Source organism: Pan paniscus, chromosome 8 (assembly GCF_029289425.2).
Source record: "Pan paniscus chromosome 8, NHGRI_mPanPan1-v2.0_pri, whole genome shotgun sequence".
In the NCBI taxonomy this organism is placed as follows: domain Eukaryota; kingdom Metazoa; phylum Chordata; class Mammalia; order Primates; family Hominidae; genus Pan; species Pan paniscus.
In genome coordinates, this window is record NC_073257.2 from 17,497,768 (window position 1) to 17,520,501 (window position 22,734).

Below are 22,734 nucleotides of genomic sequence, written 5' to 3' on the forward strand. Positions count from 1 at the left end.
CCAGAGATGAGGGTGGCAGCAGCAAGGCAGAAATTCTGGAATACCAAATGATATGGTTTGGCTCTGTGTCCCCACTGAAAAATCATGTCAAATTGTAATTCCCAGTGTTGGAGGAGGGGCCTAGTGGGAAGAGATTGAATCACGGGGGCTGACTTTCCTCTTACTGTTGTCATAATAGAATTCTCATAAGATCTGGTTGTTTGAAAGCATGTAGCACCTCCACCTTCTTTCTCTCTCTCTCTCTCTCTGCCTCTCTCTCTCTCTCTTTCTCTCTCTCTCTACCTCCCCCTCTCCTGCCAGCCAAGTGAAGACATGCTTGCTTCCCCTTCACCTTCCTCCATGATGGTAAGTTTCCTGAGGCCTCCCCTGCCATGCCTCCTGTGCAGCCTGCAGAACTGTGAGTCAATTAAACCTCTTTTCTTTGTAAATTACCCAGTCTCAGGTAGTTCTTTATAGTAGTGGGAGAATAAACTAATACCGAAAATTGGTACCAAATAGTGAGGCATTGATATAAAGATACCTGAAAATGTCAAAGCAAATTTGGAACTGGATAGTAGGCAGAGACTGGAAGAGTTTGGAGGGTTCAGAAGAAGATGGAAAGATGAAGGAAGGTTTTAAACTTCCTAGAGAATTGGATACTTCTGTAGAAAATGCTGATAGTGATATGGACAATGAAGTTCAGGCTGAGGATTTCTCAGATGGAGATGAGAAACTTATTGGGAACTGGAGTAAAGGTCACTCTTCCTGTGCTTTAGCAAAAAGATTGGCATCATCATGTCCCTACCCTAGAGATCTGTGGAACTTTGAACTTGAGCAAGATGATTTAGGGTATCTGACTGAAGAAATTTCTAAGTGTCAAAGAAAGCAAGATGTGTCCTGCCTGCCTCTAACAGCATATTCTCATATGCATGCCCAAAGAGATTATCTGACACTGGAAGTTACATTTAAAAGGGAAGCAGAACATAAAAGTTTGAATAACTTGAGCCCCACCATGTAGTAGAAAAGAAAAACTCATTTTCTGAGGAAGAATTCAAGCCAGCTGCAGAAATTTGCAAGATAAAGAAGAGCCAAATGTTAATAGCCAAGACATTGGGGAAAATGCCTCCAGGATATTTCAGAGACCTTCAAGGTAGCCCCTTTTATCACAGACCTGGAGGTTTAGGAGAGAAAAATAATTTCATGGGCCAAGCCCAGGGCCCTACTGCTCTGTGAAGCCTTGGGACATGGCACCCTGCATACCAGCCACTTCAGCCCCAGCCATGACTGAAAGGGCCTCAGAAACATCTTGAGCTATTGTTTTAGAGGATGCTAGCCCCAGTGTGTTGTGACTTCCATGTAGTGTTAAGCCTGCGGGTTCTCAGAGTCCAAAAGTTGAGGTTTGGGAGCCTCTGCCTAGATTTCAGAGAACGTTTAAAAATGCATGAATATCCAGGAAGAAGGCTGCTGTGAAGATGGAACCCTTATGAAGCACCTCTGCTAGGGCAATGTGGAAGGGAAATATGGGGTTTGAGTTCCCACACAGAGTTCCCACTGGGGCACTGCCTAGTGAAGCTATGAGAAGAGGGCCACCATCCTCCAGACCCCAGAATGGTATATCCACTGAAGGCTTGTACTGTGTGCCTGGAAAAGCTGCAGACACTCAGTGCCAGCCAGTGAAAGCAGCCATGGGGCCTTTACCCTGTATAGCCACAGGGGTAGAGCTGCCCAAGACCCTGGGAGCCCACCTCTTGCATTAGTGTGGCCTTGATATGAGACATGGAGTCAAAAGAGATTATTTTGGAGCTTTGAAATTTATTGACTGCCTTTCCGGGTTTTGGACTTCTATGGGGCCTGTAGCCCCTTTGTTTGGTCCAGTTTCTCCCTTTTGGAACAGAAGCATTTATTCAGTACCCATACCCGTATTGTGTCTAGGAAGTAACTAACTTAGTTTTGATTTTATGGCTTATAGTTGAAAGGGACTTGCCTTGTCTCAGATGAGACTTTAGAATTGGACTTTTGATCTAATGTTGTAATAAGTTAAGACTTTCAGGGACTGTTAGGAAGGCATAATTGTCTTTTGAAATGTGAGAAGAATGTGAGATTTGGAAGGGGCTGGGGCGGAGTGATATGGTTTGGCTCTGTGTCCCTACCCAAATCACATGTGAAATTGTAGTTCCCACTGTTGGAAGAGGGGCCTGGTGGGAGGTGACTGAATCATGGAGGCTGACTTCTCTCTTGCTGTTCTCATCATATGGTTCTCATGAGATCTAGTTGTTTGAAAGTGTGTAGCACCTCCCTCTTCTCTATTTCTCTGCCTCCCTCTCTCTCTCTCTCTCTCTCCTTCCAGCAATGTGAATATGTGCTTGCTTCCCCTTTGCCTTCCTCCATGATTGTAAGTTTCCTGAGGCCTCCACAGCCATGCTTTCTGTACAGCCTGTGGAACTGTAAGTCAATTAAGCCTCTTTTCTTTGTAAATTACCCAGTCTCAGGCAGTTCTTTATAGCAGTGTGAGAATGCGCTAATGCACGAGAATACAGTCACAGCAAAGTTTCCCTACTCTCATATTTCCTCAGTACTAATCAAATATGCCCATGCTCTGCTCTTGGCCCTCTATGGGAAGGTGGGGTTTTCAATGCCTTACATCATCTGGGGACCCAAGGCTGGAACTGCTCCCCCAGTGAATCACTGGGGGTGGGATTGAGATAGATAGGGGGTCCATATGCTTAGGACAGTGGATGTAATTGGGCTGTACCAATGAGGAGTCTGTGTAAGGGAGGGAAGTTCTGTGTCTACAGAAAACAGGGGAAAGTTATGTTACTACAGGTAGAAATTATGAGCCCCTGGGGACATCCAATGTCAATCTTCTTTTACCTAATTTGGGACATAACTGTCAAGTATGTTTTCCTTTATACTGGAGAATAATGTTAAAAATGAAATCTCCTGCCAATCTAAAAAACTCCTCCATAAAAATGTAGAAAAGAAAGAAAATAATTTTCTTATTCAAAAGGCATTAAACCACACTGCAATGTGCACCACAGGTAAGGTCTAATGAGATTAAAAGGCAGAAATGAATCTGACCTCTTTAAAAAGCCAAGGAGTACAGCCTTTACACACATCTTCTCATGATAAATAATAACTGGTCCTCACATAAGAAGGCCTAACAACACTGTTTTTTGATAACATTCTTTCATGGCTTCATCCCAAATTCACCTGGTAATTGGGTTAGCCATCTGTGCTAGTCAATCACCTGTATCACTAGGAAAAATGACATTTCTCCATGACAAGCAGGCAGTTGTAGCTTGGAGCAAGGGACCCAGGGAGATAGGAATTTTCCTTTTTTAATGTTTACATTTCCAAAGAGCTGGCTCTCTTACCCTTAACAAAACACTCACATGTTGCAATTCTGGTAAGAGGCTTAGTTGGCTTTTAAAAATATTTACATGAATATCAAAGGGACTGAGGTAGGATTTACAAATACAATTTTTTCTCAAGGAAATAATCTAAGAAATGGGCAGAGAAGAAAAGTCTCTATCTTTGTTGGCAATAGAAAAAACTCAGTTTTAACAATTGACCCTTAGAGAAGTCTAGAAACTTGAACATCAAGCAAACATGATTTCTAAACAGAAGTCTTTAAGAAACATAATTGCAGTTACATGATCTCCTTTATGAAGTGGATATTGACCTGATATTTTAATGATCAAATATAAGTGCTTATTTTGACTTATGCCAGAATTTGCTATGAAATTAATCATATTTTAAACCTCTAATACTTAGCTTGCTGCTCAGTACTAGAAGCCAGAGGTGTCATATTAGTCAGCCTTCATTCTCACCTGACTGTAGATACTAACTATGAAAGCTAGAAAAAATTTCTGCTATTGCTAAAGTCAGAGATAAACAAGGTTGAACACTGGTTAAAATGGTGAGGATGGATTTTATTAGTAATCCAGTGTTGTAATAGGGAAGAGGTCCAGTATGGACTGAACTGAACTTTGATTCATACAAGGTGACTCACCATTTTAAAGGAGAACGGGTGAGAGGGAAAAGCTGAGCAGGGACTGAGTGGAATCAGCAAAGTGGAAAATTTCAAAAAACAGAAAGGGGCTGGTTGGCCAATGTGATTATTCCCTCTGGGTTTGCAAACAAGAGCTAATGGAAGTTGGGCTCCTGCCCTGACATGAGGATTCAAAGAATAGTGGCCTGTTTTCAGATCTTTAAACTATTTTACGATCTTTCTGTTAGAACCTTTTTGTCAGTGTTAAGGGAAATGAGAGAAAGTACCCTATTTTCAGACATCTATGTTGATACATAACCAAGAGGTTAAAGGAAATAAACTAATGGTGCACCACTTGGAAAAAGTTTGTCCTGACTCCCAGGGAGAGAAAGAAAAGGAGCTAGAGAGTCAGCAGTTGTTAAATGTGCTTAACCCACTTGAAACTGGTGCCACATTACTTAGTCAAGAGGCGGAGGAACCACCACCCCTGGAGTATAAAGAGGCTGCAAACATAGTCTCTCCCTCCTGAACTAGGCAAGACACTGATTTTGGCTGGAGATCTACCAAGCTGGGGCAGGGCAATTTCCCCTCTGACAATATCCCATGGGAATTAATCAGCAAGGGACTTCAGCTCGATATTATTGGGCATACAGGCCTTTTCCTACATCTGATGTACTGAATTGGAAAACTTCCAATCCTTTCTACAGGGAAGATCCTCAGAAGATGACTGAATTGTTTACCACTATTTTTGCCAGCCATCACCCTACTTAGGCTAATTTGCAAGCCCTCCTAAATATTATGCTTACTGCAGACAAGAGAAAGCAAGCATTAGGCAATGGAAAGGAGGAAGCATGTTGTCTTCATGAAAAAAGCCCAGATGATACCCCAGACCCTGATGAGATTCTACATGCTGACCCAAACTGGGTCCCAAGTGAGGAGGGTGGGGCCTGGACAAATCATCTGGAGTATTCTAAAGGGTGATAGGTCAGGGGTGCCGAGACCTAAAAGTCTGAAAAAAGTGCAGGAGCTTCAGCAGAAGCCTAACAAGGATTCCCTCAGAGTTCATGGATGTATCTGTCAAACATATAGAAAGCATACAGACTTAGACCTGCAGGATCCTGAAAATGTCAGAATGATAAACATGACTTTTATAGAGCAAAATGCCCCAGACATCACAAAGAAGTTACAAAAGCTGGAGGGGGGCTATTGGAATGAACACTTCTCAATTAATTGACATTGTGTTCAAGGCCTTATAATAGCAGAGAAGCCAAGGAAACCAAGGCACTACTGAAGGCAGAGATACTCATAGCTGCCATGGGAGGAAACCTGAAGAGAAAGGAACCCCCAAGGTGGAAAGGGAAAGTAGAAAAAGATCAATGGGCTTACTGTAGGGTGACAGTGCTTTGGAAGAAAGACTGCCCCAAGCTGAGTCAGGGGGAGCCCAAGTCACTTATGGCTGTTAAGTTTGGAAAAAATCCAAGGAGGACCGAGGGTGCCCAAAGTTCCCAAAAGCTCCAACCATGTCCAGCATTAGGATTTCACCACAGGACATTCGGGTAAAATTGACAGTAGGGAAACAAAAATTGGACTTCTTAATTGATACGGGTGATACTGACATCCCAAAGTGTGGACTTTCTGACACCTATGTCAATATGGTTGGGGTGAATGGAGAGCTAAAACTGGTTGGAGGAGGGGGGGGGTTGTGACCCTTCTCCTGCAAGGTGGGCAATGAGGTATTGATAATAGCTAATCAATTATTTTATGTGTGGGACTGCCCAACCTCTGTGCTTGGTAGAGATCTCTTGTGTAAGTTAGAGGCATTAATTGTCTTTGAACCAGAGAAACATCCAATGTGCCTCCAGGTACCCCCAGAATCCAGATTGCAGCTACAGGCCCTCCTGATGAAATCAAAAACTCCACAGCTTGAAGTAGAGATGATTCCACCGGAAGTCCTCAATAAGGTAAAGCCGGAAGTATGGGCTTCCGACCAACTGGGGAGGACAATTAATGTGAATCCCATAAAAGTCAGGCTAAAGGAAGGTATCTGACCTGATTAAAATAAACAGTACCCCTAAAGAAAGAGGCTCTAGAAGGCATACAGCCAGTACTGGTTCGATTCTTTTGACATGGCTTAATAAGACTTTGTCAGACCTTGTATAATACACCCATCCTGCCGTAAAGAAGCCTCACTCACACAAGTACAGGTTTATGAAAGATCTAAGGGTGACCAATGATATCGTGGAAGACATCCACCCCACTGCGACCAATCCATACACTATGTTTACTTCCTTGCCCAGAGACCATGAATGGTCTACAGTGTTAGATTTACAGGATACTTTCTTTTCTATACCAGTGGACCCAGAAAGTCAATTATTATTCACTTTTGAGTGGACAGACCCTGAAACAGCTTGCACGATTTCAATACTGTTGGACAGTGCTTCCTCAAGGGTTTAAAAATTCCCCAACTGTATTTGGGGAAGCAGTGGCTCGGAACATAAGAGACTTACAGTTGGAAAATGGGACACTACTAAAATATGTGGATGATCTGCTAATCTTAAGCCCCTCAAGGCAAGAGTGTCAAGATAACACTGTACAGACTCTAAACCATTTGGCAGCCTGTGGGTACAAAGTCTTGAGCAAAAAGGCACAGATATGCAAACAAACTGTAGAATACTTAAGATTTCTATTACAGAGAGGAACCAGAGCCCTGGCAGAGGAGAGGCCAAATGCAATTGCCTCTGCCGCAGTGCCCAGAACCAGAAAGTAGTGGAGGGCCTTCCTGGGAATGCAGGGTTCTGTAGAATTTGGATTCCCAATTAGGCACTGGCAGTAAAGCCACTATATGAACTGTTAAAAGGGGCCAACCATGACCACTTTGTATGGGAAGTAAAACATCAGACTGCATTTGAACAACTAAAGCATAAGTTAACATCTGCCCCAGCTTTGGGACTGCCAAATTATCATAAACCCTTCCAACTTGATGTGCATGAGAGACTGGGTCTAGCACTTGGGGTCCTAATGCAAAAATTTGCAACCAGTGGCTTATTTTTCAAAACAGCTTGATTCAGTGACAAAGGGCTGGCCCCGTTGTCTCAGCGCAGTAGCTGCCACCTGCCTGTTGCTCAAGGAAGCTAAGAGGATGACTTTAGGTCAGCCCATCACGATTTATGTGCCCCATGAAGTCCTGGAGTTATTAGAGCAGAAGGATGGCTACTGGCTAATGGTGGGCAGATTAGGCAAGTATCAGGCTATCCTCCTTGATGATCCTGAAGTAAACTACAGGCCAGCCACTGGAGCCTTAAACTCTGCCACTTAGTTGACACCTACTGGACAATCAAAGGAACTAGTACACAACTCCCTAGCGGTTATAGATCAAGAGTCTTCCAGTCAACCAGATCTGAAGGACACAGCCCTCCAGGGTAGAGACTGGATGCTCTTTGTGGACAGAAGCAGCCTGGTCACCAACAGAAGGAGGAATACTGTCTAGGCTATAGTGTCTCTCTCGGAGGTGATAGCTGCAAGAGCTGTCCCAACAGGGGCTTCTGTGCAAAAGGCTGAGTAAATCGCCCTTATGAGAGCCTTGCAACTGACCAAAGGGAAGAGAACCAATATCTAAACTGATTCCAAATATTCTTTCATGATAGTCCATGCACACAGAGCTATTTGCAAGGAAAGGGGACTGCTAAACGTGTGTAATACTAAAATTAAATATGCAGAGCCACGTTGGAGCTATTGGAGGTGGTGACAACCCCAAGAGAAATAGCTGTTAGGCATTGTCCATGCCATCAGCACAGGAATTCCAATCTAGCTAGAGGGAACACCTTCACTGACTGCACAGCCAGGCACACAACCAACAGCAGTGCTGAGGTCCAGGCACCTTTAATTCCCCAAATAGATCTGACAGCTTTCAAATCCCAGTATCCTCTTGAGGATAAAAAGGCTACCAAGGACAGAGGATGTATTCAAGATAAGAAAGGTTGAAAACTAAATGATGAAGGCGTGGTTTGGATGCCAACACACCTTGTTCAACCAATGCCAAAATATACACATGATAGCATGCATTTCGGATGAGATGCCTCATTAACTTTCTTGCAAAAATATATAAAAGGAAAAGGCCTGAAGGCTCACTTGGAAAGTATAACACAACACTGAGACCTTTGTGCTGAAAACGAGCCCAGTAACCATAGCAGAGGACAGCCTGGACAATAGGAGAGAGGTTTTGCTTTGGAAAACTAAATTTCTAAATTGACTGGGGCATGTCTCAGATATTTGGGGCTCACAATACCTAAATAAATTAAAAGCAGAAACTAAAACATATTTTTGAAGCAATGTTATTAATCATGATAACCTTATTCATAATAATTCTATTCACAATAATCAAAAGGTGAAAATGCAAGTGAGCATCAGCAAATGAAAGGATAAACAGAGTTTTGTGTCTACACACAAAGGGACATTATTTAGTTTTAAAAAGGAAGGAAATTCAGATACGTGCAATAATATGGTTGAACCTTGAGGACATTTTACTAAGCTACATAAGCCAGACACAAAAGGACAAACACTGTATGACTCCAACTATGTGAGGTGCCTGGAATAAATAAATGCAAAGACAGGAAGTAGAATGGTGGTTGCCAGAGGATGAAATAAGGGGGAAATGGGAAATTGTTGTTTAGTCAGTAGAGTTTTAGTTTGGGATGATTAAAATGTAGTATATGTATACTGGTGATGCTTGCTCAGTAAGGTGGATGGACTTAATGCCAATAAACTATACGTTTCAAAATGGTTAAATGATGAATTGTATATTATATATATTTTACCACACTAAAGAAAAGGTTTAATGACAAATGACAAAGCCACGATACATTGAAGATCTACACCCATTTCCTTCTTTCCTAGGCCCTGGAGAAATGCAGAGATGCAGGTTTAATGAAGTCCATCAGGGTGTCCAGTTTCAATCACTAACTGTTGGAACTGATCCTCAGACAAGCCAGGACTCAAGTACAAGCCCACCTACAACCAGATGAGCCCTTAGGGCCACTGGGGCCATTTCTGACTTTGTGCTCTTCACACACTTCCTTAAATTAGAATAATGTAATTGTTCAGTATGTTGTGCTTTAATTTTTTAAGAGAATGTCAAAGGCTAGCCATGACACTGTTATGTGTATTTCTTTTAATTTAACTTTTCCATAAATATTAAATAATGTAATTGTTCAGAATTAGTATCAGAATTGTTTCATAAATATTAAATAAGGTAATTTTTCAGAATTAGAATTAAATAATGTAATTCAGGTCTCCAAAACTTTTTTAATTTTCAATATTTTTAACTTTTATTTTAAGTTGAGGGGTGCACGTGCAGGTTTTTTATAAAGGTAAACTCATGCCATGGGGGTTTGTTCTACAGATTATTTTGTTACCCAGATATTAAGCTTAGTTCTCATTAGTTATTTTCAACATCCTCTCCCTTGTCCCAATTTTGATAAATTGGTAAAGGCAACAGCCTGAATAGAGGTGCATTCAAAAAAGTGTAGGAAGAGAAGAATTAGATACAGAAGTGTAGAAAGTATTCAAAGAATGGGTTATAAATACACCTGACAATTGAGATGACAATTTTCTTTGAGATGGCAGAAAAAACAGCATGCCTATATGCTCTTAGGAAGAATCTAGTAGAAAGAGAAAAACTGATGATGCAGGAGAGAGAGGATCAGAATTGCTGAATCATGTTTGCATTCATTTCCTATTTCTGCTGTAAAAAAATATCACAAATGTTGTGGCCTGAAACACCATAATTAATTTTCTCACAGTTCATCAATTATGAAACATCATAATTTTCTCAAATTCCAATGAATTTGGAATCAGAATTCCAAAATCTGGTTCAAAAGGCTAAAGTCAGGGTGTCCACAAGGTTGTATTTCTTCTTGAGGGTCTAGGGGAAAATGCTATTCCGGGCCATTCCAGGTTCCAGAGAATGTGTTCCTTGGCTCATGGCACTTATTCTATCTTGAAAGCCAACTACATGGCATCTTAGGATCTCTGTCCTATGCGTCTTTCCTTACACATCCTCTTTGATTGTGGCCCTCCTGGGTGCCACTTGTAAGGATTTTGAGATGACATTGCCTATCCAGATGATTCAGGAAACGCTTCTATCTTAGGATCCTTAACATAATCACATCTGCAAAGTTTGTTTTGCCAGGTAAGGTCACATAGTCACAGGTTCCAAAGATAAAGGCATGAGTTATTGGCAGGGCAGGGGGAGGGAGCATTATTGAGCCTACTGTACTAGCTTTGTGGAGAACTTGAAGCAAGTAAGCCTTAATTTTCTAGCCTTGCTAATAGAAAGTACTATATCACCAGCCACTAGGTCCTGAAAAATCTAGATTTCATCTCAGATATAATGAAATAAAAACCTGTTCCTTAGCTCTGATATCATTTATACCCTATCATATGTCCCCTTCTAGTTATAGTCCCTTTATTCCCTTAGTTTACCATTTCTCCCAGGATTTGTGAATATCTTTTTTCACTGTACATGCAGAGAACTCCAGCATTGCTGTTCTTTACATTCTCAACAACTGAAAGTTTCTACTCATACCTAGATTATACTTCAGGTAACTACTTCTATGCTATAACTTATACAGACAAAGAAGTACTTATAACTGCTCTATGAACCTTTAACTTTAACACACTTCATACTAATGAAGCCTCTTATGCTTCGATTTTCACTACACATCAGTTCATCAAGTTCTTGATTCATTAAGGGTTGCAGTCATTGGGTCTCTCGTGTTTCCTCTTTCCATTCTTTCAATCTCCACACAAGTTTACATATTCAGATTTGCTTACATAATAAAGTAAATTGAAATCCTCAGACTACACTCATTCTCTCTAAATTTCTCCTTTAGGTTTTCTGCTGGTTGGGGTCTCTTGTCCTTGTACCTATTGATCTGTGCTTATAGCAAACAAACTGGATCAATCTGCTTATAGCCAGAACAAATTGCCCTGATTGTATTTTTGTAGACCATCTTGCCAAAAGCTAAAATCCTACACCAGAGATTCTTATTCATTTGATCTGTAGAAAAGTTTAGGTATCACTATGTTTCCTTTATTTTGTTTTTGGATTTGTATAAAATTAAAGTTTACAAGTGCAGTTTGCTACATAGATATATTGCACAGTGGTGAGGTCTGGGCTTTTAGTGTAGCTATCACCTGAATAATGTCCATTGTACTTACCCAATAATTTCCCAGCCTCCCAGCCTTCTGAGTCTCCACCAGTGGAAGATGGAGGATCCAGTGGGCAGATATCAAGTGCCTATAGGTGTGCCTAGGCATGGAGTTGGGAAACCTCTGCTCTTTGATGAATTTTAAAGAGGTTATTTGGGTTTTGTTGTAATTATTGTTGTTGGGTTGAGTTCCTTATAAATTCTGGATATCAGTCCCCTGTTAGATTCACAATTTGCAATTATTTTCCCCCATTGTATAGGTTGTCTGTTCTCTGTTTATTTTATTTTATTTTTTTTTGCCGTTACAGAAGCTTATTGGTTTAATTAAGTCATATGCGTCTCTTCCTATTCTCTCATTTGTGTTTTTGAAATCTTAGTCTGAGTTCCTTGCCAGGACCTACTTAAGAATTTTTTGCCCCAATAAGTTTTCCTTAGATTTTCTTCTAGCACTTGATAGTCTCAGGTCTTACATTTAAGACTGATTTATTTACAGTTGTTTTAAAAGCTTGCAAAGCTATTTTGAGGCATAAGCAAGGTTGCAAATGTCTAACTTTTTGAAAATATCAATTTTTCATTATGGTTTAGGGGTTAGGATTGTATTATCACCAACATGCATTTTATGAGAAAAGCTTTGCTAAGGTCACTCATGTTTATTCCCTTGCCCTTGGCATGAGCTACAGTGGGAAGAGTGCTGCAACCCAGCCCTAGCCAACGCCGCATGAGAGGGACTGTGCTGCAGGCTTCTGAGAAGGTATCTCTCACATCTGGAAAGAAGCTTTTAAGATGCGGCGGCCCCTCTTCTTCAAGTGGCTCTTGTCCTGTTGCCCTGGGAGTTCTAAAATTGCTGCAGCAGCCTCCACCCAGCCTGAGGATGACATCAATACACAGAGGAGGAAGAGTCAGGAAAAGATGAGAGAAGTTACAGACGCTCCTGGGCGACCCCGAGAGCTTACCATTCCTCAGACTTCTTCACATGGTGCTAACAGATTTGTATATGTAATGAGACAGTTTCCTGATTCCCCTTGCAGGACTTGCGAGGGGTGTGGCTCACCAGTTCAAACTGCTTGAGGGAGGGGGAGCATGGAGATGGTCAGGTGCACAGGCCAGGGCGAGCGCTTTGGGCTCTGGCTCCATGGTAGTGTCTAGTGGTGGGTGCCTGCAACCACAGTGTTGTAAAGCTCTTTCAGCTTTGCCATCTGCAGACGGCTTGAGTCTGCAGCTCCATGGACCCTCTGACTTATCTCAAAGGCAGAGGGCCAGTGTGACAGCTTTCTATATCCCAAGCTCTTGCCAGGCATCCCAGAAGAGTCAGATCACATGTGGGCTCAAAGGATGAGTGCAAGATTTTATTGAGTGGTGGAGGCAGCTCTCAGCAAGATGGATGGGGAGCCGGAATGGGGGAATGAGTAGGAAGGTGATCTTTCCTTGGAGTCAGGCTGCCCAGTGGCCGGACTCTTCTCCAATCCTCCTAGGCCAAATTCCTTTCAGTGTTCAATGTCCCTCCTCTTCTCTCTTTCTGTGTGTCATTGTTCTGCTGTCCATCTGGTTGACTCCTTGTCTCCTCACCTGCTGGTCTGCCCTGGATCTTAGGCTTTGGGGGTTTATATAGCGGCAGAATGGAGGTGTGGTGGGCCAAAAGGCAAATTTTGGGGGCGTGAAAACAGAAATGCCTGTTCTCATTTAGGGGCACGGCTATCCAGGCTTGAAGGTGGGGCCTTTGCTGGGAAACCACCCTCTTCTACCCAGTATTTCCCTGTCTCCTGTCCATATCACATGGAGTTTAAACCATTCAGAAATAGGCTTTTCTCACCTAGTTTTATGCTAACCAAAACAACTATAAAATTAATAATTTTATCTTTACAACCTCCCCTGCTTGTTGACCTATCCAGGAGTGGTCGCAAGGTGTGCAAGCTGCTGAGTAACCCTGACTGCATCAACCCCAGGAGCTTGAGGGGTGAACAATAGTATTGAGCAATAGTAAAATAACAAACAGTGCAGACAAGGCAGACGTCTCAAAAAGTGCTCGGTGGAATTGTCACTCATCCAGAGTCAACACTGGTGACACAGTTGTTTCTTCAAACAGAGTTCACTCTGAAAAAACTGAGCAAGGTGGAATTTACTTTAAATTTCATGGGTTGTGAAATTTCAACTAATGTCATAATTAAAACTTCCTACATATTGCTTTAGGCATCTCTGTCTTTTCCCCAAAATTTTCTCCATTGGCATCAGCAGCACCTCAGCCTCCTCCACAGCCTCCCAGCTCTTCCTTTTTCCTCCTGCACGGCTTTTGGCATCCCACCATTTTCCACAGCAATGCAGGCTAACTGTGAGCTTCCACAGCCTCTCACAGACATGACTTCACCCACAAACCTCTGTGAGGCTCAAGTGTACCCCTTCTTCTTCACGTAGAACCTCTTCACCCCAGAGAATTGAGTCAACCAAACAGGAAATCTCAGGACAAACAGTGCTGGCAAACATCATTTTGTTTAAAGTATCATATCAATATATATTTGTTGACAAAATATTCGGAGTTCTTTGCAAACTGTAACACTTGTTCAGAAAAAATAGTGAGAAGAAATTAGGATCAGTTATTTACTTGAGGCACATGAGTGTTCTTTATGTATGACTCAAGGACATCCCACTTCTGTCCTCCCTGATCATCTTCCATCTGCTTTCCTCCCTCTTCCCATCTCCCTTTCCTCATGTTCCTCTCCCTCTCCCTCACCTATAGGACTGAGAATTCCTGTGGTCCTCTGAGATCAGTTTCTTTCCACCACATTGTAAACAAGCTGTGGAAAGTTTTAGTTCTTAGCGACTCCACGACCCACACTAGTCAGGCAGAAGCCCCTGTGTACAAGGTACCCCTTGAGCCTTGGCAAGGTGCATGACACACACTTGGTCGCTGGAGGAAATGATGAGTAGAGAGTGACAAGCAGAGGAGGGGAGCTTTGGGCCTGAGTCCTCTGGGGCACAAGAGTGGTTGAGGCTTGGCACCTGCCACCTAGATTTCAGACAATGTGTCAGGAATCCTGGATGCCCAGAGAGAATCCTGTTCCGGGGCCGGATCCCCAACATCAAGCTTTTATTTAGGCAATGTTGAGCACTAATATGTGGTTGGAGCTCTGCAGAGGGTCCCCATGGGTGCACTGTGTAGCAAAGCTGTGGGAGAAAGGCCTCACCCCTCAAAATTCCAGAATTATAAATCTACCAGGCGCTAGCAACTTCAGCCTGGAAAAGCCATGGGCATTAAAGTCCAAACTGTGAGAGCAGCCATGTGGGCTGCACCCTGCAAAGCCACAGGTACAGTGCTTCCCAAAGCCCCCAGAAGCCTACCCCTGTCACCAGTGTGCCCAGAATGAAGAATATAGAGTCAAGGAAGATGATTTTGCAGCTTTAAGATTTAATTTCTGCCCTGTCGGCTTTATGACTTGCATGAAGCCTCTTCCTCTTCTCTTTAAGCTGACATTTCCCTTTTGAAATGAGATTGTTCAACCACTGCCTATAAAACCATTGTAATTTGGATGGAAATAACTTGGTTTTTGATTTCACAGGCTCATAGCTGGTAGAAATTTTTCTTGGATCTCAGATAAATCTTTGCATTTTAGACATTTAAGTTGATTCTAAACCTGATAAGGCTTTAGAGACTCTTGAGGTAAACGGATTGGATTTTGTATGTAAGAAAGACCTGAAATTTATGTCTTCAGCTTTTTCTCCTTTATGTCCTCAACTAACAATATTTTGGGGTTTCTATGATTCTTTGCTAAAATTTGGATTCCTGTTTCAATTTCTCTTGTTCATAATCTGTAATTATTTTCTCTGTAGTTACCATTGGAATGACATACTGCATCCTATAGTTATCCCATCCACTTTGAAATCAATGTGAATTTAACTTCAATTCCGTACAAAAACTTCTTTTCCACAGGTACCTTTCCGCTTCACATTATTGATGTCACTAATTGCAACTTTATACATGGTGTACATGTTAACAGAAAGGTATTCTTATTGTAATGTAAATCTTGAAGAAAATGAGAGTAAAAAACAAATTTCACAAATACATGTTTCCACGTTTTTCATACACCTACCTTTACGAGAGGTCTTTATACCTCTATATGACTTCACGTGGCTGTCTAAACTTCTTTCATTTCAAAGTGAATGACTCTCTTAAGCATTTCTTGTAGAGCAGTTCTAATGGCAATGAACTCCTGCAGCTTTTACATCACATAGTCTTACTAACTTTCTAATTTTTAAGAAATAATTTGGCTGGGTGCAGTGGCTAATGCCTGTAATCCCAGCACATTGGGAGGCCAAGGTGGGCGGATCACAAGGTCAAGAAATAGAGACCATCCTGGCTACCATAGTGAAACCCTGTCTCTACTAAAAATACAAAAATTAGCTGGGCATGGTTGTGCACGCCTATAGTCCCAGCTACTCAGGAGGCTGAGGCAGGAGAATTGCTTGAACCTGGGAGGCAGAGGTTGCAATGAGCTGAGATCGCACCACTGCACTCCAGTCTAGTGACAGAGCAAAACCCTGTCACAAAAAAAAAAAAAAAAAAGAATTTTTTTTGCCAGATATGGAGTTATTGGCTGTAATTTTTTTTAATTGATCACATTAAATGTATCACTTACTATATCCTCCAAAGACTCCCGTAAGAAATCTGTGGATCACCTTGTTCAGGATCCCTTGTACCCCATGATTCATGTTTCTCTTCCTACTTTTTGTTTTGTTTTGTTTTGTTGTTTATTTATTTATTTATTTATTTTTAATTTTATTATTATACTTTAAGTTTTAGGGTACATGTGCACAATGTGCAGGTTTGTTACATATGTATACATGTGCCATGTTGGTGTGCTGCACCCATTAACTCATCATTTAGCATTAGGTATATCTCCTAATGCTATCCCTCCCCCCTCCCCCCACCCCACAACAGTCCCCGGTGTGTGATGTTCCCCTTCCTGTGTCCATGTGTTCTCATTGTTCAATTCCCACTATGAGTGAGAACATGTGGTGTTTGGTTTTTTTTGTCCTTGCGATAGTTTGCTGAAAATGATGGTTTCCAGTTTCATCCATGTCCCTACAAACGACGTGAACTCATCATTTTTTTATGACTGCATAGTATTCCATGGTATATATGTGCCACATTTTCTTAATCCAGTCTATCGTTGTTGGACTTTTAGGTTGGTTCCAAGTCTTTGCTATTGTGAATAGTGTCACAATAAACATACGTGTGCATGTGTCTTTATAGCAGCATGATTTATAATCCTTTGGGTATATACCCAGTAATGGGATGGCTCGGTCAAATGGTATTTCTAGTTCAAGATCCCTGAGGAATCACCACACTGACTTCCACAATGGTTGAACTAGTTTACAGTCCCACCAACAGTGTAAAAGTGTTCCTATTTCTCCACATCCTCTCCAGCACCTGTTGTTTCTTGACTTTTTAATGATCGCCATTCTAACTGGTGTGAGATATTTTTTTGGCGGGGGGGGGATTGAGTTTTGCTCTTGTTGCCCAAGCTGGAGTGCAATGGTGCAATCTCGACTCACTGCAACCTCCACCTCCTGGGTTCAAGCTATTTTCCGGGATTAGCCTCCTGAGTAGCTGGAATTACAGGTGTGCACCCCCATGCCTGGCTAATTTTTTGTATTTTTAGTAGAAATAGGGTTTCACCATGTTAGCCAGGCTGGTCTCAAACTCCTGTCCTCAGGTGATCTGCCTGCCTCGGCTTCCCAAAATCTCTTGCTATTTAAAGATTATCTCTTTGTCTGGCTTTTAGAGTTGGATGATAACACATATAGGTCTGGGTCTCTTAGAGTTTATACTATTTGCAGTTCTTTAAGTTGCCTGAATTTGTAGATTGTTGTCTTTAACCAATTTGAAAAAGTTTTGATGTTTTTATTCTCCAAATAATCTCTCTACCACCATGGGTTTGCACTTCTCCTTCTGGGAATCCAATACTATCATACTGGTTGGCTTGAAGCTGTCCCATAAGTCCCTTAGGATCTGTTCACATTTCTTTATTCTTGTTTCGTGTCCTTAGACTCAGGAACTTCAAATGCGCTATCCCTATGTGTATTGATTATATCTTCATCCTGCTCAAATTTGCTATTGAAACACCCTCTGGTGAGTTCTTCATTCAGGTATTTTTTTTGCTCCAATTTTTTCCTTTTTTATAATTTCTATATTACTACTGTATCGTGATTTTCTTATTGTTTTCAGATTTTCTGTAGTTCTTAGTCCATATTTTTCATTAGCAATTTTAGCATATTTAAGCAGCTGTTTAAATGCTTCTCTACTAATTTTAATGCCTGTGATTCTTCAGGAAAGATTTCTACTAATTTATTTTCTTTCTCATAATGAACTGTGATTTCTTGTTTCTTTGTATGCCTTGTCATTTTATTTTATTTTTTTGAGCCAGAGTCCTGCTCTGTCGCCAGGCTGGAGTACAGTGGTGCCATCTCGGCTCACTGCAACCTCTGCCTCCTGGGTTCAAGGGATTCCCCTGCTTTAGCCTCCCGAGCAGCTGGGACTACAGGCGTCCGCCACCACATCCAACTATTTGTTGTTGTTGTTGTTGTTGTTGTTGTTCTTATTTTAGTAGAGACAGGATTTCACCATGTTGACCAGGATGGTCTCCATCTCCTGACCTCGTGATCTGGCCGCCTCGGCCTCCCAAAGTGCTGGGATTACCACTGCTCCAGGCCTGTATGCCTTGTTATTTTATCTAATTGGGCATTTGAAAAAATACACATCTTTTTTACTGTATATAGATTTGTTCTATGTCATGACAGTCATTAACTTATATGTGTGGCAGGTTCTCAGTCAAGGCATCAGCCCTACATAAAACCTCAAGTCCTTCTTAGTTTGTTTCTGAACATGCACCTACGTGGACGGTGTTTGCCCTTTTATGTATCCCCAAATAACCAATGGCTTTTGAATTGCTTACTATTACAAAATTTCACATCCCAGTTTCTCCTCAATGGCTTAGATGGACTATTGCATGTCTCTTCCCCTGGCCTTTTGCCTATAACATCTGTATGTGTGTAGTCACCCTGAATCTCTACTGAGCCACTCCAGAAATAAATAAGTTTATTTCAGTCAATTTTAGATGTTTTCTGATGTTTCCATGAGTTATATGGGAATCTTAGAATCCACCATCTTGTTGAAATTACTCTGTGAAAAATTTCAATATCTTTATAATATTACATTTATGTCAATGATAACAATTTACCTATTTTTCAATTTCTGTTTGTTTTATGAAAAAGCAAATAGAAGCAATCAGGGCACTGGAAGTTGTGACTACTCCAAGATGTGAATCATGGATCATGCAAATTACAATCATGTTTTAACCTGACCTCCAAAGGGAGAATAAACTAAAAATTATCCCATGCGAGGATTATTCACCAGTTTATGTGTCATTAGTTACCAGTTTTTCTTTATGAATAATGTTTAGCAATATTATAAAGTATATCTAATAGTTATCATGTTTTGGCTTGTTACTTTTTGGTAGCAACTCATAAAACTGGCTGGAAAAGACCAATAAGGCACTGTTTGCATGTTACAAATTATATCCAAAGTCCAAAAGCTGTTAATAAGAAATCTTCCAATAAAACCACATCATATTTTCTTTTTTATTTACACCCACATCAGGATTACAACTTTATCAGGACTGCACCTTGATCAGGAAGGGATGTTTCTCTTACAAGGCTAATAAGAAAGGAACAATAAATTTGCTGATGAAAAAAGTCATGCATTTAAAAATTTTAACTTTAGGCCGCGCGTGGGTCCTCATGCCTGTAATCCCAGCACTTTGGGAGGTCAGAAGATCGAGACCATCCTGGCTAACATGGTGAGACCCTGTCTTTACTAAAAATACAAAAAAATTAGCCGGGCGTGGTGGCGGGCGCCTGTAGTCCCAGCTACTCGGGAGGCTGAGGCAGGAGAATGGCATGAACCTGGGAGGCGGAGCTTGCAGTGAGCCAAGATTGCACCACTGCACTCCAGCCTGGGCAACAGAGCAAGACTCTGTCTCAAAAAAAAAATTAACTTTAATTTTTAATTGAGGGCAATATTTTAAAGAAATGCTTATTAGTCATTCCTTTAAATTGTGTGTGTGAGAGAGAGAAAAATGAAAATTAGTCATTTCAAATGCTGCAAGATGCAGAAGGAACATCATCATGGCACAAACAAAAAAGAGCTGTGCCGCTAGAGGTTTCTGTATTCTTATGTAAAGTCACAATTTGTTCTACAAATCTCTTTGAGTAATTTATGTCTCATATATAGAGATCTGGAATAGCAAAAATACTTCAGAGAGAAATTAATGAGTGTATCATGACCACATAATAATTTACTTATGAATTTTCTTAGGTAAGAAACGGTTGAACTGGATTCAATTTTTATCACAGCTTGTGTAAGACTGCCTCTGTCCCTCCTCTCACATGCCATTGGTTAACCAGCAGACAGTGTGCTCAGGGGCGTTGCCAGCTCATTGCTCTTATAGCCTGTGAGGGAGGAAGAAAGAAACATTTGCCAGCCAGGCCAGTGACAGAAATGGATTCGAAATATCAGTGTGTGAAGCTGAATGATGGTCACTTCATGCCTGTCCTGGGATTTGGCACCTATGCGCCTCCAGAGGTAACAATAATATTATTAGTGTTGAGAGTTCAAAGGAGCTAGAGTAAGTGGAAGCTGACCAGGTTGTCAGGCTTGTGTTCCTATGTTACTCTGCATGACTCCCCTTTAAACGTCAGTCTTTGTTCTGCAATGCCGTCTTGTCACAGGGTCATCTACTGCTTATTTGGGGCACTGTTTTGTCTTCTGTTTATGTTTATTTCACAGCTTGTCAGAGTCTATAAAACTCAGCAGAAAGAACACGGCCTGCCTGCTCCCTCTCTTGAAGATTGATTGCAATGGGAGTGGTTTCTCTGTTTCTTTGTATAGTCGAACAGATATTTACTTCTTCCAAGAAGATACAATTCAGAGGAATTTTTATGGCAAAAGTTAGTGGAGATGGGGTGCATGAAATCTGTTGGGAGAGTATCACTGTTCTGATGGGCGGCCTTGAGCACCACACTAATACTAGACCCGGCCTAAAGAGAATTTCCCATGTACTATTCTCACCTCTGGGAAAATTACCTGAAATAATAAAATATCCTCATTTTAAGAAAAAAAAATACTAGAACCTAACAAGGAAAATTTAAATTCTTTGTCTTTGTTAATATGGGTCAAATTTGTATCAAAATATTGTAACAGAGAAATTTCTTGTTTCTCTGACAAGAAAATTAATGGAATAGATTTTCTTTTCTAGACTTAGCTATTTCTACACTGGAAGAAAACTTGTACCTCAAGACTGTCTTGGGAATACAATGTGTGTGAATAAGCACTAGTTACATAACATTTGAGTTTCACATTTCTGATCTATACAATATAAGGATTTACAAAGGGACATTTTGAAGACCATTGACAGGAGTGGTTTACTTTGTAATATAAATTGGCATGGAGAGGAAGTAAAGATGAGGATACCACTGAAGCTCCGGCTTTGGTAAGCCTTTGAGTACTCGTACAGCAAAGAAATGATCAAGGATGGTATGACGAGAGGGCTGTGAGACCCAGTATCTAGTTCCTTGTAATTCCATGGGAAAAAGAAAGCCTCTGAAATACTTTCAAGATAGGAAAACAGTTTGCTTTGTTTTTGTTTTTGTCATTTAAAAGATATACTTTCAAATCTGTATCCAAATTTGTTCCATAAGTCAATAATTGTAAATTTCACTGCAATCATATGTTTCCTAAAAGAGTTGCCTTGAATTTATGGAACTGAACCTCATTTTGCTAATCACTTACTCCTTGCAGTCTATTTCTTATACAAATCAATATCCTTAGAGTATACATTTTTACACCTACTATTTAGTTCTGTCATGCAGACAGAATGGCTAATGGCTGTGTAGAAAAGACTTGACATAATAGACTGCTATCCATAGACAGGCCTGTTTCCCATATAAACCTGCTGGTATCTGATAAGGTGGATTTCTCACTATTTCCTAACTGATAAGAATGGTCGCTGTAAGTAACTGCTTGTGCAAACTGCGGGGTTTCTGTGCACCTGCTTTCCTTTTGGAGACTTTTGGAAGTTTTGTGCCTGCGAAGCAGAGTGAGTCAATGTAACCAGTCCCAGACAAAATCTTAGTAATGGAGTATGTAGAGAGCATCTCTTGTAGACAACAGTTCACATACATTGACAAAATACGATTCCGGGTAAAGTCAGTGCATTCTGTGCAACATGGTGGGAGAGGAATCACAGAAGCTTACACTGCATTCCTTCATAATTCCTTCCATGTGGCTATTTCCTCGTGTTAATTTCTTTGTTTGTTTGTTTGTTTTTTGTTTTGTTTTTCTGAGACGGAGTCTCGCTTTGTCGTCCAGGCTGGAGTGCAGTGGTGCGACCTCAGCTCACTGCAAGCTCTGCCTCCTGGGTTCACGTCATTCTCCTGCCTCAGCCTCCCCAGTAGCTGGGACTACAGGCGCCTGCCACTATGCCGGCTAATTTTTTCTATTTTTAATAGAGATGGGGTTGTTAACCAGGATGGCCTTGATCTCCTGATCTCATGATCTGCCCAGCTCGGCCTCCCAAAGTGCTGGGATTACAGGTGTGAGCCGCCACGCCTGGCCATTCCTTGTGTTAATTTTACCATACTAAAAATAATTAAGATTATATCTATAAGTATAGGTTGCATCCTGTTAATTTTTCCAAAAAATGACTGAACCTGAAATTGTTTTGGGGACACTTCCAAACTGGTGGTCAAGCAGTGATTTTTCTGGGACTGCAGAAGTTCCTGCTGTGCCCAACCTTTATTACTAACTGGGAAAGACCCAGGGAGACTGGGATGGGCTCATGATTCTACATACAGAACTCATCCAAGAAAGGAGGAAAAGCTGATTTTTGTGAACGTCGCTACTTGTGCCTGAACTAACTATCAGGCACATTAGTCAGAAAATACTACCTTTGGTTACTCCCCCAGGTTCCTAAAAGTAAAGCTTTAGAGGCCACCAAATTGGCAATTGAAGCTGGCTTCCGCCATATTGATTCTGCTCATTTATACAATAATGAGGAGCAGGTTGGACTGGCCATCCGAAGCAAGATTGCAGATGGCAGTGTGAAGAGAGAAGACATATTCTACACTTCAAAGGTACTGTGCCTATGATGAGCTTGTGTGCACATGTATTTATTGTGATTGTGTGGAGGTGGCAGTTCTATGACTGGATCCATAGTAGAGGGTGAATTGTGCTTATTTATTACGATTTATTCACACTTACTCATGTATTAAAACTAATATCAAAGGCAGGAAGTGAAGAAGACTTTCTCATCTTTGCAGTGTTCCAATTCATGCCTTCAAAGTGCCTTTACTTTTTGAGCTCAGCACAGATCAATATGGTTTAACATAGACTATAGAATCAGAAAAAATCCTAATCATATTATATTATTTCTTACCTCCTGGGTGAGTTGCTTACACTTGTTATGATTCTCAGTTTCCATTATTATGTTGATCATAGAGAGAGAA

General features: G+C 41.1%; 2 protein-coding genes across 5 annotated transcripts in view; both read left to right on the forward strand.

Moving 5' to 3' along the window:
* Positions 1-9,114, forward strand: part of AKR1E2 (aldo-keto reductase family 1 member E2) — a 130,009-nt gene extending 120,895 nt beyond the window's left edge. The window contains exons 19-20 of the mRNA XM_003827773.5: positions 5,833-5,931; positions 8,864-9,114. The gene's annotated coding sequence lies outside the window, so the exon portion shown is untranslated. The remainder of the gene's footprint in view (positions 1-5,832; positions 5,932-8,863) is intronic.
* The window catches only part of LOC100986729 (aldo-keto reductase family 1 member C1), an 88,881-nt gene that overhangs the window by 54,635 nt on the left and 11,512 nt on the right, over positions 1-22,734 (forward strand). The window contains exons 1-4 of one of the 4 annotated variants that reach the window (XM_063607232.1): positions 174-345; positions 17,220-17,302; positions 19,547-19,813; positions 22,195-22,362. In XM_063607232.1, the coding sequence (XP_063463302.1) occupies positions 19,730-19,813; positions 22,195-22,362 (252 nt within the window). In that variant the 5' untranslated portion in view covers positions 174-345; positions 17,220-17,302; positions 19,547-19,729. Of the gene's footprint in view, positions 1-173; positions 346-12,837; positions 15,101-17,219; positions 17,303-18,957; positions 19,029-19,546; positions 19,814-22,194; positions 22,363-22,734 lie in introns of those variants that run through there. The other 3 variants (XM_034929869.3, XM_063607231.1, XM_063607230.1) reach the window with 3 other exon arrangements.